At 53.3% G+C, this 13,513-nt stretch overlaps 1 protein-coding gene across 1 annotated transcript; it reads left to right on the top strand.

The window, feature by feature from the left end:
• The first annotated feature begins 3,605 nt into the window (after window positions 1–3,605).
• Window positions 3,606–6,209, top strand: LOC123143701 (leucine-rich repeat extensin-like protein 7). Its single transcript, XM_044562657.1, has one exon. The coding sequence runs from the start codon at window positions 3,873–3,875 to the stop codon at window positions 5,961–5,963; it is 2,091 nt and encodes a 696-aa protein (XP_044418592.1). The 5' UTR covers window positions 3,606–3,872; the 3' UTR covers window positions 5,964–6,209.
• The last annotated feature ends 7,304 nt before the right edge of the window (window positions 6,210–13,513 follow it).

The raw sequence follows: 13,513 nt of genomic DNA, 5'->3' as shown, positions 1-13,513 counted from the left end.
CGTCACCTGAAGTCTCCACTCATCTCGTCATCACATGTCCTCTCGCCAACAGGATTTGGCAACGTGTGGGTTTCCTGCCCTCAAACGACGATATAAATGAGCTCTGGGACACTCCACTGCCTCAACACCTTCCCAAGAATGCTTGGTCCTTCGTTCTCCTCGCTCTCCTCTGGAAAATTTGGGCAGCACATAATGACATGCTATTTAGGAATATTGATCAATGTTCTGTAATAACCCTTAGAAACCTTATCTCTGACTTAGACCTTTGGTCACACCGTCTTGTCGAAACGGGTGACAAGGAGGACGTCTTCTCGTGGCGTTCCTACCTCTCTGCACGTTGCACCGTGCCTCTGTAATTCTGTACCTACTGCTTCCGCAGTCGTTTGAGCAATATATTCAGGTGGGGTAACCCCCCCCCCCCCCCCCCCCGGTGATTCTAAAAAAAACCTAAAACTTTTGGAAGCCGGTAACTGCAACACGTGTGGCATGTAGTAACACTGCCCACACGTTTTTACACCAAAGTTGCCATCCGAAAAAAAAACAAATCTCAAAAAAACCGAAACTTGCCATCCAAACAGAAAGTTACCATGCTTCACAACTAAAGTTGCCATGAGAAATCATGTGGGCTTAATTGCTTTGTGCCACACATGTGGGCATTGTCATTTGTGATACGTTTTGGAATCAAACATGATCAGGTGTTAAGACTCAGTGTGGAAAGTTTCTTGAATGAATAACTTTCATGGTATTGTGGGCGGAAAAAAAATCGACACTACGTGAAAGTTACTATTCGCACTTCTTGAACTCGCGGTTTTATTTTCGTGGCCCGGGAGTCGGTCGAAGGTATTCCTTTGTGAAACTTTTACTAACACCGGATAATGTATGATTCCAAAAAGTTCTCGGCATTTCTGTCTCGTTTTTTTGCAATTTCAAAATATTGTTTTTCAATTCAGCTCTGTTGGAACCCGAGACCCACCGGGTATTCACAAAGTTGCTAAATTTTATTGGGAATCAGATCCGGAGATAACAACCTGGTGTGTACGTACTGGACAAGCGACTGTAATCCTGCTATCAGTTAACGAAGCTCTTGTTTGAATCGCATACATACTAGTACAATAATGCCTCATCCAACGGCTTGGAAGCAGCCAGTTGATGGCGAGTAAACAACTGACACCTCTGCCTGCAACGATCCGCGTGGGACACGCACGCATGTGTTCATCCCATCCGAGAATGCATGTAGTGGACTAATTCAAAAGTTTGAAGCCCTTAGCCAGTGAACCAAACTTTTTTTTTTGAAGTTCAAGCCAGTGAACCAAGCTGACCAGTAAATAAACAGTTTTGCTAGAACTCATCTAGATAAGACATAATTTGGTCTCATTCATCTTTGCTATAAGATGCGTGTGTGCTGATGTGGGCTGTATCTGTTCTTGTTTTCTAGGCGAATGAGACCAAATTATATTTGGTCTAAATGAGTTTTAGGTACTCTCGTAAATAAATGTTTGAAGCTATGCGCTGGGAGCCCACGAGGTGATCGGTACGGAGCGCATCACGAGGCCCTGTTGACGCATTATACAAGTCTGACGAGCACGTTAGCCTGGATCTGGCCCCCTTGCTAACCTAATTTAATCGACTCCCGTTGGCTGTTGCATTGGAAAATTAGTTGCCACCGGCAGTACCCCAGGACTGTTTGCTTGAAACGGTAGGTAAGGAGAGGCCAACGGTGTGGTCGGTGGCTGCTTGATCACTGTGTTGGACTCGGTGGCCTGAACGGGAGAGGCTCCATAGGCGATCTGCGCTTTAGAGCATCTCCAACAGGTGCGACAAAAGGCGCGCCCGCGCGGTAAAGTTTGGTTCTAGCGCGCGCCGGCTGGTTCCGCGATCTCCAGCGGTGGTGAGAACTTACCGCGCGCGGGAGAAAGCGGCACGCGGCGCGGTAGATTTGGCGCGCCGCTTCGCGCGCGCCTATAAAATCCCGCGCTCGCCACGCGCACAGAACACAGCCACGCGCCCTCCCCTCGCAACCTCGCCGCTTCGCCACCTTGCGGCTTCGCCGCTTTCCGCGCCACCATGCCGCCGCGCCGCCGGGGTTCTTCGGGCTACCGCGGCGTCCGCGAGCGCCCCAACGGCTGGTACTCCGTCGAGATCCGGTCCGGCGACGTCCGGCTCGGCCTCGGGTCGTTCCGGAGCGCGCACGAGGCGGCCCGCGCGTACGACGCGGCGGCGTGGCGCTTGGAGAGGCCCCGGTCGCAGATGAACTTTCGGGACGTCTTCACGCGCGAGGAGGCGCAGCGCGTCGCCCCTCCGCCGCGTCTCATCACCGACATGGACCGTGTCGATCACGCTCGTCGGCAGCGCCGCCTCCTCATCGCCGAGGAGGACGAGCGAGCCATGGCGAAGTGGCGCCGTCGCCACCCGGAGGACGTCACCGACGAGCGTGCCTACTGGGCGGAGAGGACGGCAAGGCGCCGCGCGGAGCAGGCGGACCGTCGTCGGCGGAAGGCATTGGCGAATGCGTAGTGCGATATCGTTGAAGCAGGTGGGAGGTCGATCTTCACGTCAGACGATGAACGTTGGGACGACATATGGCTCGATACCTCGGACAACACCGACGAGGATGATGATGGTGATGATGGTAGCGATTTGGAGTAGTTTTTATCTATGTATGCCGTAGTAGTTTCTATCTAGTTGCACCGTAGTTCTATCTATCTATGCTTTCGAACTATCTATCTAGTTGCACCGATGTAAAATACCTTTGTATCGTTTTTTATCTATGCAATTTAAAAAATGTTATAGAATGAGCGCGCGCTGCATTTTTTGCGCGCTGCTTTTTAGCACGGCTGCTGGAGCCAGCGCTGCGCGTCGCGCCAAACCAGGCGATAGGCGCGCGTCAAAGCAGTTTTTAGTGCGCGACGCGTTCGGCGCCTGTTAGAGATGCTCTTAAGAGTTCCATGCGTGCATGCATGTGTTGCTTAGGTGGCCAGCAATCAATCAGATTTTGGACTAGGACCGGTGTCGCCAGAGTATGTATGAGAGCGTACGTGCTTCGGCGTGTGCATGATTGTTGATCGATTGCCATTTGCTTTGCTTAATTGGTACCACCGCTGCATGTTGGTGGCCGGCCGTGGAGTGTAGGTTTATGAGCTAAATTAGTAGTACTAGTAATGCATGTGGTGGTGATCGCTGGTGACTGAGCTAAATTAATGGCTAACGAACCCCGTTTGAAACGCTGGAATTTATTCGCTGGGACGATTCTTGGGGCCAACCAACCTGGCCCGTCGACTCGCATGTAAAATGCCTGGGTCACGGCGTAGGCCCGAGACGTTTGCTGTGAAGTTCTTCAATCAAAATGAATCAAAATAGGTCGAATCGTCCAGCGAAAAATCAGTGGCATTGTGAATTCGAACTTGGCCATCGCATGAATCAATCAGCCCGGAGACGCAGACGCGAATGGTCATGGCATGGCCCGTTTGCAACCTATCTATCCCCGTCACGTCCCCATGCAAGAGAAAAATGAAAGGAGGGTGAACGAAAATCCGCGGAGCCCCACACGTTGAAACGCCACTCACCTTTCCTTCCTCGCCGACCGACGCCGCGCCAGCCAGCCAGCCGTCGTCCACGAGCCGCGTCGTCGCAGCATCATGGTGCTGCTCTCTCGTTCGTAGCAGCTCAGCTCGCCCGCCCATGTGACCCCTCCCTCTCGTCCCATGTGACCCGCCCTGAATGCCACTGCCCTCACACCTCATCACCACGCTCCCCTCCCCCACTTGATCTCTCCGTGATCCCGACCTCCCTCACCTCCTCCCTCCCTCGCACTCCTCCCTTGCTTGCATCCAGCTACATTCCTCATTCTTCCTAGACCACAGCTCAAGCCAACCATGATCCGGCGCGGCATGCCGCCGCTGCTCGCGCTCCTGCTTGTCGCCGCGGTCACCGCGCAGCAGGAGGGCAACGTGCCGGAGCAGTACGCGGCGTCCCTCGCCACCCGCTTCGACGCGCCGGCGAGCTGGCCGTTCCCGAACCCGCGCCTGCGGGCGGCCTACGCGGCGCTCCAGGCCTGGAAGCAGACGGCCATCTTCTCCGACCCGGCCAACTTCACCGCCAACTGGCTCGGCCCCGACGTCTGCCGCTACAACGGCGTCTACTGCGCGCCCGCCCCGTCCGCCTACGGTGCGGTGACCGTCGCCGGGATCGACCTCAACCACGCCGACATCGCGGGCTACATCCCCGCCTCCCTCCCGCTCGGCCTCCCGGACCTGGCGCTGCTGCACCTCAACTCCAACCGCTTCTGCGGGGTGGTGCCCGACACCTTCCGCCGCCTGCGCCTGCTCCACGAGCTCGACCTCAGCAACAACCGCTTCGTCGGCGCCTTCCCGGAGGTGGTGCTCGCGCTGCCGTCCCTCAAGTACCTCGACCTCCGCTTCAACGACTTCGAGGGCGCCATCCCGCCGGCGCTCTTCGACCGCCCGCTCGACGCCATCTTCCTCAACTCCAACCGCCTCCGCCACCCCATCCCCGCCAACCTCGGCAACTCGCCGGCCTCCGTCGTCGTGCTCGCGCACAACCGGCTCGGCGGCTGCATCCCGCCCTCCATCGGGAGGATGGCGGACACGCTCAACGAGATCGTGCTCATCGACGACCTGCTCACCGGCTGCGTCCCGCCGCAGGTCGGGCTGCTCAAGAAGGTGACGGTGTTCGACGTCAGCGGCAACCGGCTCCAGGGCGCGCTCCCCGCGGCCGTCGGCGGGATGGCCGCCGTCGAGGAGCTCGACGTCGCCGGGAACCTCTTCGAGGGCGCCGTGCCGGCCGCCGTCTGCGGCCTCGCCGGGCTCAAGAACTTCACCTACGCCGACAACTTCATCACCTCGCGCCCCGGCTGCGCGCAGGCCACCGCCGACGGCGCGTGGAACTGCATCCCCGGGGCGCCCGCGCAGCGCCCAGCGGCGCAGTGCGCCGCCGCGGCCTCCCACCCGTTCGACTGCAGCAAGGCGCAATGCCAGTTCCAGGCGTACACTCCCGCCACCCCCACGCCCGGTGGTGGCAAACCTTCCAGCCCGTCCTACCCGTCGCCGCCGTCAAGCAGGACCACTCCGTCGTCCCATTCGCCTCCCAAGGGCTCCGGCACGCCGGCATACCCCTCGCCGCATCAGGGATCCACCACCCCGTCGCCACCTTCAAGCTCCACCACCCCGTCATACCACTCGCCACCTCAGGGATCCACCACGCCATCGCCACCAGGCTCAACCACGCCGTCGTACCCGACGCCACCATCCAGCTCCAGCACCCCGTCATACCACTCGCCGCCCCAGGGATCCACCACGCCATCGCCACCCGGCTCAACCACCCCGTCGTACCCGACGCCTCCGTCGAGCTCCAGCACCCCGTCGTACCACTCGCCGCCCCAGGGATCCACCACCCCATCTCCAACGCAGGGCTCGACCACACCGTCGTACCCGACGCCGCCGTCCAGCTCCAGCACCCCGTCATCCCACTCGCCGCCGCCGCAGAGCACGCCGGGGACCCCGTCCTCGTACCCGTCTCCTTCGTCAGGCACCCCGACGCCAGTAGGAGGCCACGCGCCGCCTCCCCCGACCTCAGCCGACAAGCCAGACGGTCGGTACGCGCCGCCCCCGGGCTCGTACGGCCCCACGACGCCCTCCGGCTCGACGCCACCCTCCTCCGGCAGCCACACGCCGTCGCCGCCCACGGAATACCCCGGCTACGCTCTGCCTCCCCACTCGTCGGGAACCCCAGGCACCACGCCTCCATCGCAGACGCACCCAGGCACCCCGTCCTCGCCGTCGTCAGGAACAACAACGCCGTCCACGCCCGAGCACTGCGCGCCGCCGTCCCAGGGCGGCAGCACCGGCCACCCGTCGCCGACGCCGTCCGGCGCGAATCTGCCGTTCCCGCCGGTGTACGGCATGGCATACGGGTCGCCGCCACCGCCAATGAAGCCGTACAACTAATTCCTCCTGATCCATCGCCGGAGCAGCCGCCCACCGCCGCCAGTATAATACTTCACCTCGCGCTCTGCCATTACCTGTAGTATTTTTTCCACCTTGGATTTCTTTTCATCTCTTCTTCTTTCTTCTTAATTTGTTGCGAGTATTTGATCCACGATCTACAGAGATTGGATGGAGTTAAAAGAGGCCCTCCTATGTATTCTTTCTACCCTGGATGCCCGGATTTATTAAATTAATTTGGATGTGTAACCTCTGAGCCTGCATCACGATAATGAGTGGCAACGTCTAAAACATCGCAGATCTTATTGATACATAATGATCAAAAGTGTGCTCGTCGTAACTCTGAACTGAACGTGGGTTGATTACTGGTAGAGGAGGCGCAGAAACGCAGCGGCCAAAGAAAGCGGCAATGAAAACGAGACGGAGAATGTTGGGCATCCATTGCTCTTTCTTCTCCTCCTTTCGGATCGAAATGCTCCCCGCGCAAAAGAGGAATCGGATCAAGATCAAAGTGCGGCGTTTCGAGGGAGCAGGCGCAGGTGCGGGGCGCACACGGGTTGGTCCCTCCCTCCCCCAGAACTGCACATGAAAAGGCCATGGCATTTTCCCGGCGCACGCCAGCTGCGCGATGCTGCAATAAATCAGACATCCATTCCGTCCGTCCGTCCGCCCGCCAGCGCATCCACCACCTTGTTGTTCTTGGAGTTGTTTTTGTTGTTGTACTTGTCGTGGGGGAGGAGGAAGAGGACAACGTACGTACATGCATGCATGGGCATTCCGTCCGTTCATGGAGGGCCCGGCAGGGCACCGGGCCGGCCATCGCGCATGGGTAGACGGCATTGGCCATTGGCAACGCGCCAAGGGCAAAGCAGCCGGGGTAGGGGCAAGTCGTGTCGCTGTCGGTGCCGATCGATCCATGGGATCCACACCGGCGAGGGTGGAGGAGACAGGAGCGAGCGAGCGCTCACTGTGACTGGCGAGGAAGTGGCTGGTGGGTGCTGGCCTGCTGGGCGTCATCGTGGGGTGGCGGCAGATCCAAGAAAAAATAACACTACTACGTATACTAAAGTTGTAGTACTTCGGACCTCCTGTAAACAGGCAGTGACAAGCAGATTCGGAAAGAAAATGTGCAGTTAGATGGGTTGGGAAAAAAAGAACCTGTCGACCGGAGCAAATTACACGTTTGCTCGTGTACGTGCCATTCGCTAAAAACGCTACTCGTAGTAAAGAAGGCAGCCAGGCAGTGACCTTGGGTCAACTGGGTCTGCTTCAACACCTACTGTTGACCTTCCATTACTCTCATGTCTCATGATCTGATCTGGAGATCCCCTAGCGACGACCACTCAAGTTTCCGAACAAGTGTACCGCACATTCATCTTTTGAAGCAAATGGTGGCAAGAAAAACGAGTGTGCGACATCGGCATGTGTGTTCGGTAAACCAAACACATGGTAGGAAAGTAGTCAAACAAGAAAAAAGGAGGAGAGCTAAGATTATTTTTTTCTTTCCTGCGAGGTAAAGATGGTGCTCCTACTAACAGACGGTGAGAGATGTAAATGATGCAAATAATAGAGGAGGAGCGGTGGTGGTGGCGCAGGAGGTGCAGATGCTGTCCGGCCCTGGATGTGCTGGTGCCATTGTGTGTGCAGGTGCAGGGGTTCTGCTCTGCGTGTGTGTGAGCCCCCGAAAAATTACGGAAGCAGGGCACTCAGTGGGAGCAGAGGGGACGGTGCCCCGGGTCGCGTCCAATTCAAAAATCCGGTGATGTCACCGCAACGTCAAGCAGAGGTGATGTCACCGCAACGTCAAGCTGACCCGTGCGACGTGCGTGCAACCCGGCGGCCCAGCCCAAGCAGGCAGGCCTAGCGGGCCTGCCTGTCAGTGCGTCTCCTCATGGCAAACCTCTCATCAGTTCTAAAAAAACCCTCTAAAAATCAGTTAATTAATTTAATATGACTGTCTAAAAATCAGTTAAAAATAACCCTAAATACTGACTAATGCAGCTGCGCTCGTTCGGGGCTGCGAGCGCACGCACCGCAGCCGTCCGATGCAGCCCCACGCGCGACGCGTCCCGACCAGGTGCCCGTTACGGGATTGCACGAGGCGTGCGAAAACTGCCCCGCATCCCCGTCGTCTTTGTTCGAAACCGCCCGCACCCCCCGCAGATTTCATTCGAACTCTTATCCCTCTCCCTTTCCCCTCCTCTAGCAACGGCGCGGCGAGGCGGGGTGCTGCAGTGGTGGATCCGGCGTGGAGTCGCCGGTGCGGGAGGCCGTCCGCGAGCGCCGCGAGTCGCCGGCTGCAGGCGGAGGTAAACCGCTATTTTTCCTCCTCCCCTGCTCCCCTGTTTTTCTCGCTCTACTCCCCTGTTTGCGCTCCATGGAGTTAGGGTTTCGGTGAGGGGGCGGGCACGAGATTGTCCATGGCGTCCTCGGGCTCCGCGTCGTGAATGCTTTTGGAGGGCGTGTCGTTGCTATGGCGAGGGGAGGGGAGGGAGGTGGGTTTTGTGCTGGGTAGGCGGGATTGAGTCGATGTAAGGGGATACACGCGATCGAATCCTAGTGACTGGCGCATAGGGTTCGTTTTTTCGATGTTGGTTGCTTATCAAGACGCAGTTGCTCGTAATTTCGATGGGGTTGCTTAGATTTTTTTCCTGTAATTTGTGAGATGGGGGGGCAGGGCAAGGGGATGCATCTGACTGCGGGCAGTCGCTCATTTTTTTTATGGCAGTTGCTTCATAATTTCGGTGCTAGTTGCTTAGTTTTTTTCTGCAATTTGTTCATAAATTTGATGCTAGTTGATGGAGGGGTCATGAATAGGAGATGAGATATCTCTCATGAATAAGCGGCAAAGCCTGAGTGTTTTTTGATTTTTTAGCTAAATGTGATGAAGATGAACATGTGACTTTTGTTGATGAGTAGTTTTTTTATGGGCTTTATTTTTAGTTGCCACAAAATAATGAGTAGTTGCATAGTTATCAATACCAAATTGCTTTTTGCAAGCACTAGCAATTCAGTTGTTGAGTTATCTCTGGGTAGGGAATAAATGGAGTTTTTGTTCATCTCCAAATGACAGTGATGTTAGCTCCAAATGCAAGCAGTATCATTTGAGCAGTTGAGTTATAGGGCTTTTGTATCTGGTTGTATATGTTTTCATGAACATGGTTTTTTTTGTGTTTTCTTGTACAGAATGGCTCCGAAAAGCAAAAGGCATGCGGGTAGAACTGATGGTGAAAATGATGGAGAAGAAGTGGCAGCTCAACCAGCAAGGAGTAATGTTGGACGCAAGCGCGGGCGGGTGAATCAGGATCCTGTACGTGGTGGTCGGGCAGGGAAACGGGCCACCAATTCTGCCCGGGGTGGTCGGGCGGGGAAACGGGGCACTGATTCCGCCCCTCGTGATGAAGGAGGGAGAAATCTGAAACGTGCGAAGAAAGTTGTGGATGAGGTATTTTTTCTTATGAAAAACATGAAAGAAGGGAGGCATCCTTGAAATATGTAATGCTCAAGTCAGCATGGCATTTTCTTTTTGTATATGCACTCCTATCATTTTTGATAAACAGTAGAATAGCAGTGTAGCAGTTGCCTAGTTTAGTATTAACAGTTGCAGTTCATTATAGATCTAGTTGCTTAGTTTAGTATAGTGAGTTGCTCAGCTTAATATAGTGGGGTTGCTCATTTTTTAATTTTTGTAATGCAGATTGGTAGCAGTGGGCCACCACCGAGGAACAGGGCATCACCTTCAAGACTTTTTATCCTAAACAGTGGCCTTGATGATACACAAAAGAATGCCATTGGTGATATAAGCTTTGGGGGTGTGCTTGATATCGGGACAAGAACAATGAAAGGAGATCTTCTGAAGTTTGTGACGAAGTGTTATGATCCAGAGAGGTCGCAGCTTGTTATCCCAGATAGGGGGAAGATCCCAGTTGATGCAGCAAGCGTAGAAAGAATCTGGGGTTTGCCAAGGGGAGCAGGGAAGGTTGCATATGAAGTGGAGCCAGATGTAGTTAGGTTGTTCAATGAGATGTTCGACATCCCAACAGGGCCCGCGCCATCAGTGACCGAGTGGTGCAAAATGATAAATGATATGGGAGCTGTTGCGGACGACAAGTTCTTAAGTGCTTGGCTGGTTGTTGTTTATAGCTGTTTTCTTGCACCGACGACCAGCTTGAAGGTGTCACCACGCGCATACTCAGCTGCACTGAATCCACGTGAGGTTGTGAATTCAAATGTTTGCCAGTTTGTCGTCGACCAACTTAGGCTTGCTTTCATGGGTTTGGGAGACAAGAAGAATACTATATGCTGCTGCCTTTTCCACCTAGTGGTAAAATGATCCTAGGCCTCCCCCCTTGTTTTTTTTGTTTTTCATTTCGCGTTATATGTTTCAAGCTGAAGTTCGATAGGGGTTTTCGCAACTGATATGTGTTCTCTATTTTTTTGAAACAGCTGTTATACCTTGACTCGCTTGACGTGGACTTTAGGACAGTCCATAAGGATTATGTGGATGAGAGGACGACAACTGTTCTTCCAAGGGTCAAAGCATGGAATGAAGGTCTGATCAAAGCAGTAATTAAGAAGGACAGGATTAGGAAGGGTGTCTATGGAAAGTTACGAGTAAGTGTCACTTTACTGTCTGAACAGATTTTTTTTGTGGTTGCTTGATTTTTTATGCAGTTGCCCACCTATAGGGATTGTGTTGCCTAATTTTAGAAAGCTAGTTGCTTTTCTGAAAGCTAGTTTCATGATAGTTTTTTTAACATGGAATTTCACATGGTAATCTTCATCATTTTTGTCTCCAAGTAGTCATACATGTCCAATTACATTAGTCTTTTTAAGCAACAGTTGCCAATATTTTCTAGTTTCTGTAGTTGCTCATTTTTTATCGGGGGGCTGCTGTAGGTGCTGTAGGTTTTTTGTGATGTCCATAACTGCAGTTGCCATCAATAGTGCTTGTATTTGCCCTAAGTTAGGGAGGCAGTTGCTCATTCATTTCCTCTTTTTTTCGAACTTTTGTTTGATCTTTATTGCTAACTGAGTTTATCATGTACATTTTTTTACAACAAACAGCTCAAAGCCGAGTTCTCGAGATGCGCAGAAGATAGTGTTTTTGGGAGCATGGATCACATCCAGAAGTTTGTTGCTGCGAGGCTTCCTCAAAACTACAACAGCAATGTATTTTCTTTTTTCACCATGGTTTTTTGCCCTTTTTCATAAGAAACGGAGTGCTTTTTTTCGTTTATCGTCGTTGTTGTATAGACTGCTCATCTTTTCGAGTTTTGTATTTTTGTATTTTTGCAGAAACAAAGGAGGTTGTCAATGCTGGTCCATGATATGTGCTCTCAAATATCAGTCCAAATTGGGAGGTTTGTTCAAGGGGTGGGCAAGTTGGAAGAGGAGGAGGTTGAACCAGCAGGCACAAGTGTTTCTAGGGTCGCAAGCATACGTCAATCATCACGGCAGAAAAAGGCAGCGACAAGTCCGAAACAGCAGAAGGTTGCTGAGCAAAAGAATACATGGGGCAGTAGCAGTCAGTGCAAGGAGACACTTTTGGAGTCCGATGACGAGGAGGAGGAATCCGACGAGCAAGAATTTGAATCTTCAGAAGAAGAAGAAGAGGAGGAAGGGAAAGATGAGGACAGTCCTAAAGAGGAGAGTTCGGATAATGACGGGGACAACAATGACGATGACGATGAGTATGATGATGATGCTCCGTCGTACAGTAGCCTGAGCAGCCACAGAACATGACGATGATGATTCACAGCACACGAACACTGACAACTCACAACCGCCCATTGCTGGTGAAGAAGATGGTGGAGATGAGGAAGACGACGATGAGGATGATGTTGAAGAGGAAGAGCAGGACAGGGAGGAGGAGGATGAAGAGGAACGGGACGAAGAGAAGGAGAGAAATGTGGAAGGGGCAATGACGAAGAGAATGAACCAGATAAGAAAGAGGGGGAATCGGAGGAGAAACATGATGATGAAAAGAGTGAAGAAGAGGAAGAAGAGGAGGAAGACAGAGAGGATGAAGATGATGATGCGGAGCAAGATGGCGGGGGTGGGAAGAAGGGGGGTGAAGATAAGGATGATGGCGGGAATGGCGGCAACGCTAGCACTGACCAGCCCAGCAAGGGTGGTGGTGATGATGAGGGAGGTGCATGAAATCCGGGGTGGCGTGGGGGGCAGTTGCGATGACGAGGTGCCGCTAAGTACCATCATGGAGAGACTCAAGCGCACTGGCAAGGAAAGAAGTGAGGCAGAGGAAACGATGTCCGTCGAGAGCACACAAGGAAGCATCCAAAGTGCCGGCAGATTTTTTCAGAGCAGCTTCGTTAAGATGGACATGCGGAAGGAGCCTTTTGAGGTTCAGAGTGGGCCTGTCATTTTAGCTGCAGATGTGGTGAGGATTGGAGATACCCAGTACAGACAGAAACGGGTCATTCCCGAGACCCATGATATCCCTCTTTTCCCGATGCCTGCGATGCCAACTGAGGAAAAATTATGTGTGATGGATTTGTGCCCTGAGATGATGGTAGATGAGTTGGAACTACCAAGTTTTGGCCAAAGAGAGAAGGGAAGAAAGCTTGACGATGGAGTTGGAGCGGCTGCCACAAGGAAGGTCAAGAAAGTGAGCCATAAGTCAGTTAAGGCCTGTGTTATGTCTCCAAAAGGAAGAGAGGATGCGGCTGTTCAAAGTGCTGCAACTACGACAACCAGCCAGCAAGCTCCGACAGTTCAGAGGCCGAAAGATGAAGTGGCAAGTCAGAAAGCAACATCACCAGCAAAAAGCAAGGTTTACCAGAAAAGAGCAGCAAAGAAGCAAAACAAAGCAACTGGTCATATTCTGCAAGCAAGTGAACAGAAAAAACAAGCAACTGCTGAATCAGCAAAGACTGAAAACAGAGCAACTGGTGCTACTTTTGAAGCAACTCAGCAACAAACTCAGGCAACCAGAGTGAGCATGCAGGCAGCAACTGTCCAGGAATCAGCAGCCCCTCCCACGCAAAGTACGGTGGCAACTACTGTGCTTGAGGAAGCAACCCCTAAGCAGGAGCAAGCAACCACCGAGGACTCAACAGACAAGCCTCCGGTACTCCCCAACAAGCAAGCATGTTCTGCAAAGGGGAAAGAAATCGCACTGGATGATGTTAGGGACATCAACAAGCTCCTTGAGAAGTGTGTGAGCCCAGGTTCGACGCCACCGCTCGTGAGGAGTAATTCTGCTAGCACCATACCTGTAATACGGACATCAGCTGCCATCAATCTACCAACAAACAAAGGAGCATGTGATTCAGGTGAAGAAGCACGATTGCTGCAAAGATCAAAGTCTGGGAACGCTGCGTGGGATGATTACTGTCCAGCTCCACCTTTCGATCTTGGGATAGATGAGCCAGCAGGAATAATAGGCGAGGAGGGCAAGGCAGCAGAGGATAAGGGGGTTGCAAACGCAGCTGCCACCACTGACATTGAGTGGGGAATTGACTGGGGCAATATGGACTTTGATGAAGTTGTCGAGGGGGCAGTGAAAAATGCTGTAGGTCAGAGTGCGGGGC

This window comes from Triticum aestivum, chromosome 6D (genome assembly GCF_018294505.1).
Source record: "Triticum aestivum cultivar Chinese Spring chromosome 6D, IWGSC CS RefSeq v2.1, whole genome shotgun sequence".
Taxonomy (NCBI): domain Eukaryota; kingdom Viridiplantae; phylum Streptophyta; class Magnoliopsida; order Poales; family Poaceae; genus Triticum; species Triticum aestivum.
This window is presented reverse-complemented; position numbering and strand designations above follow the sequence as displayed.

Bases quoted from the DNA above. Each gene is read 5' to 3' on its own strand.
- LOC123143701 (XM_044562657.1), top strand. From the start codon at position 3,873: ATGATCCGGCGCGGCATGCCGCCGCTGCTCGCGCTCCTGCTTGTCGCC.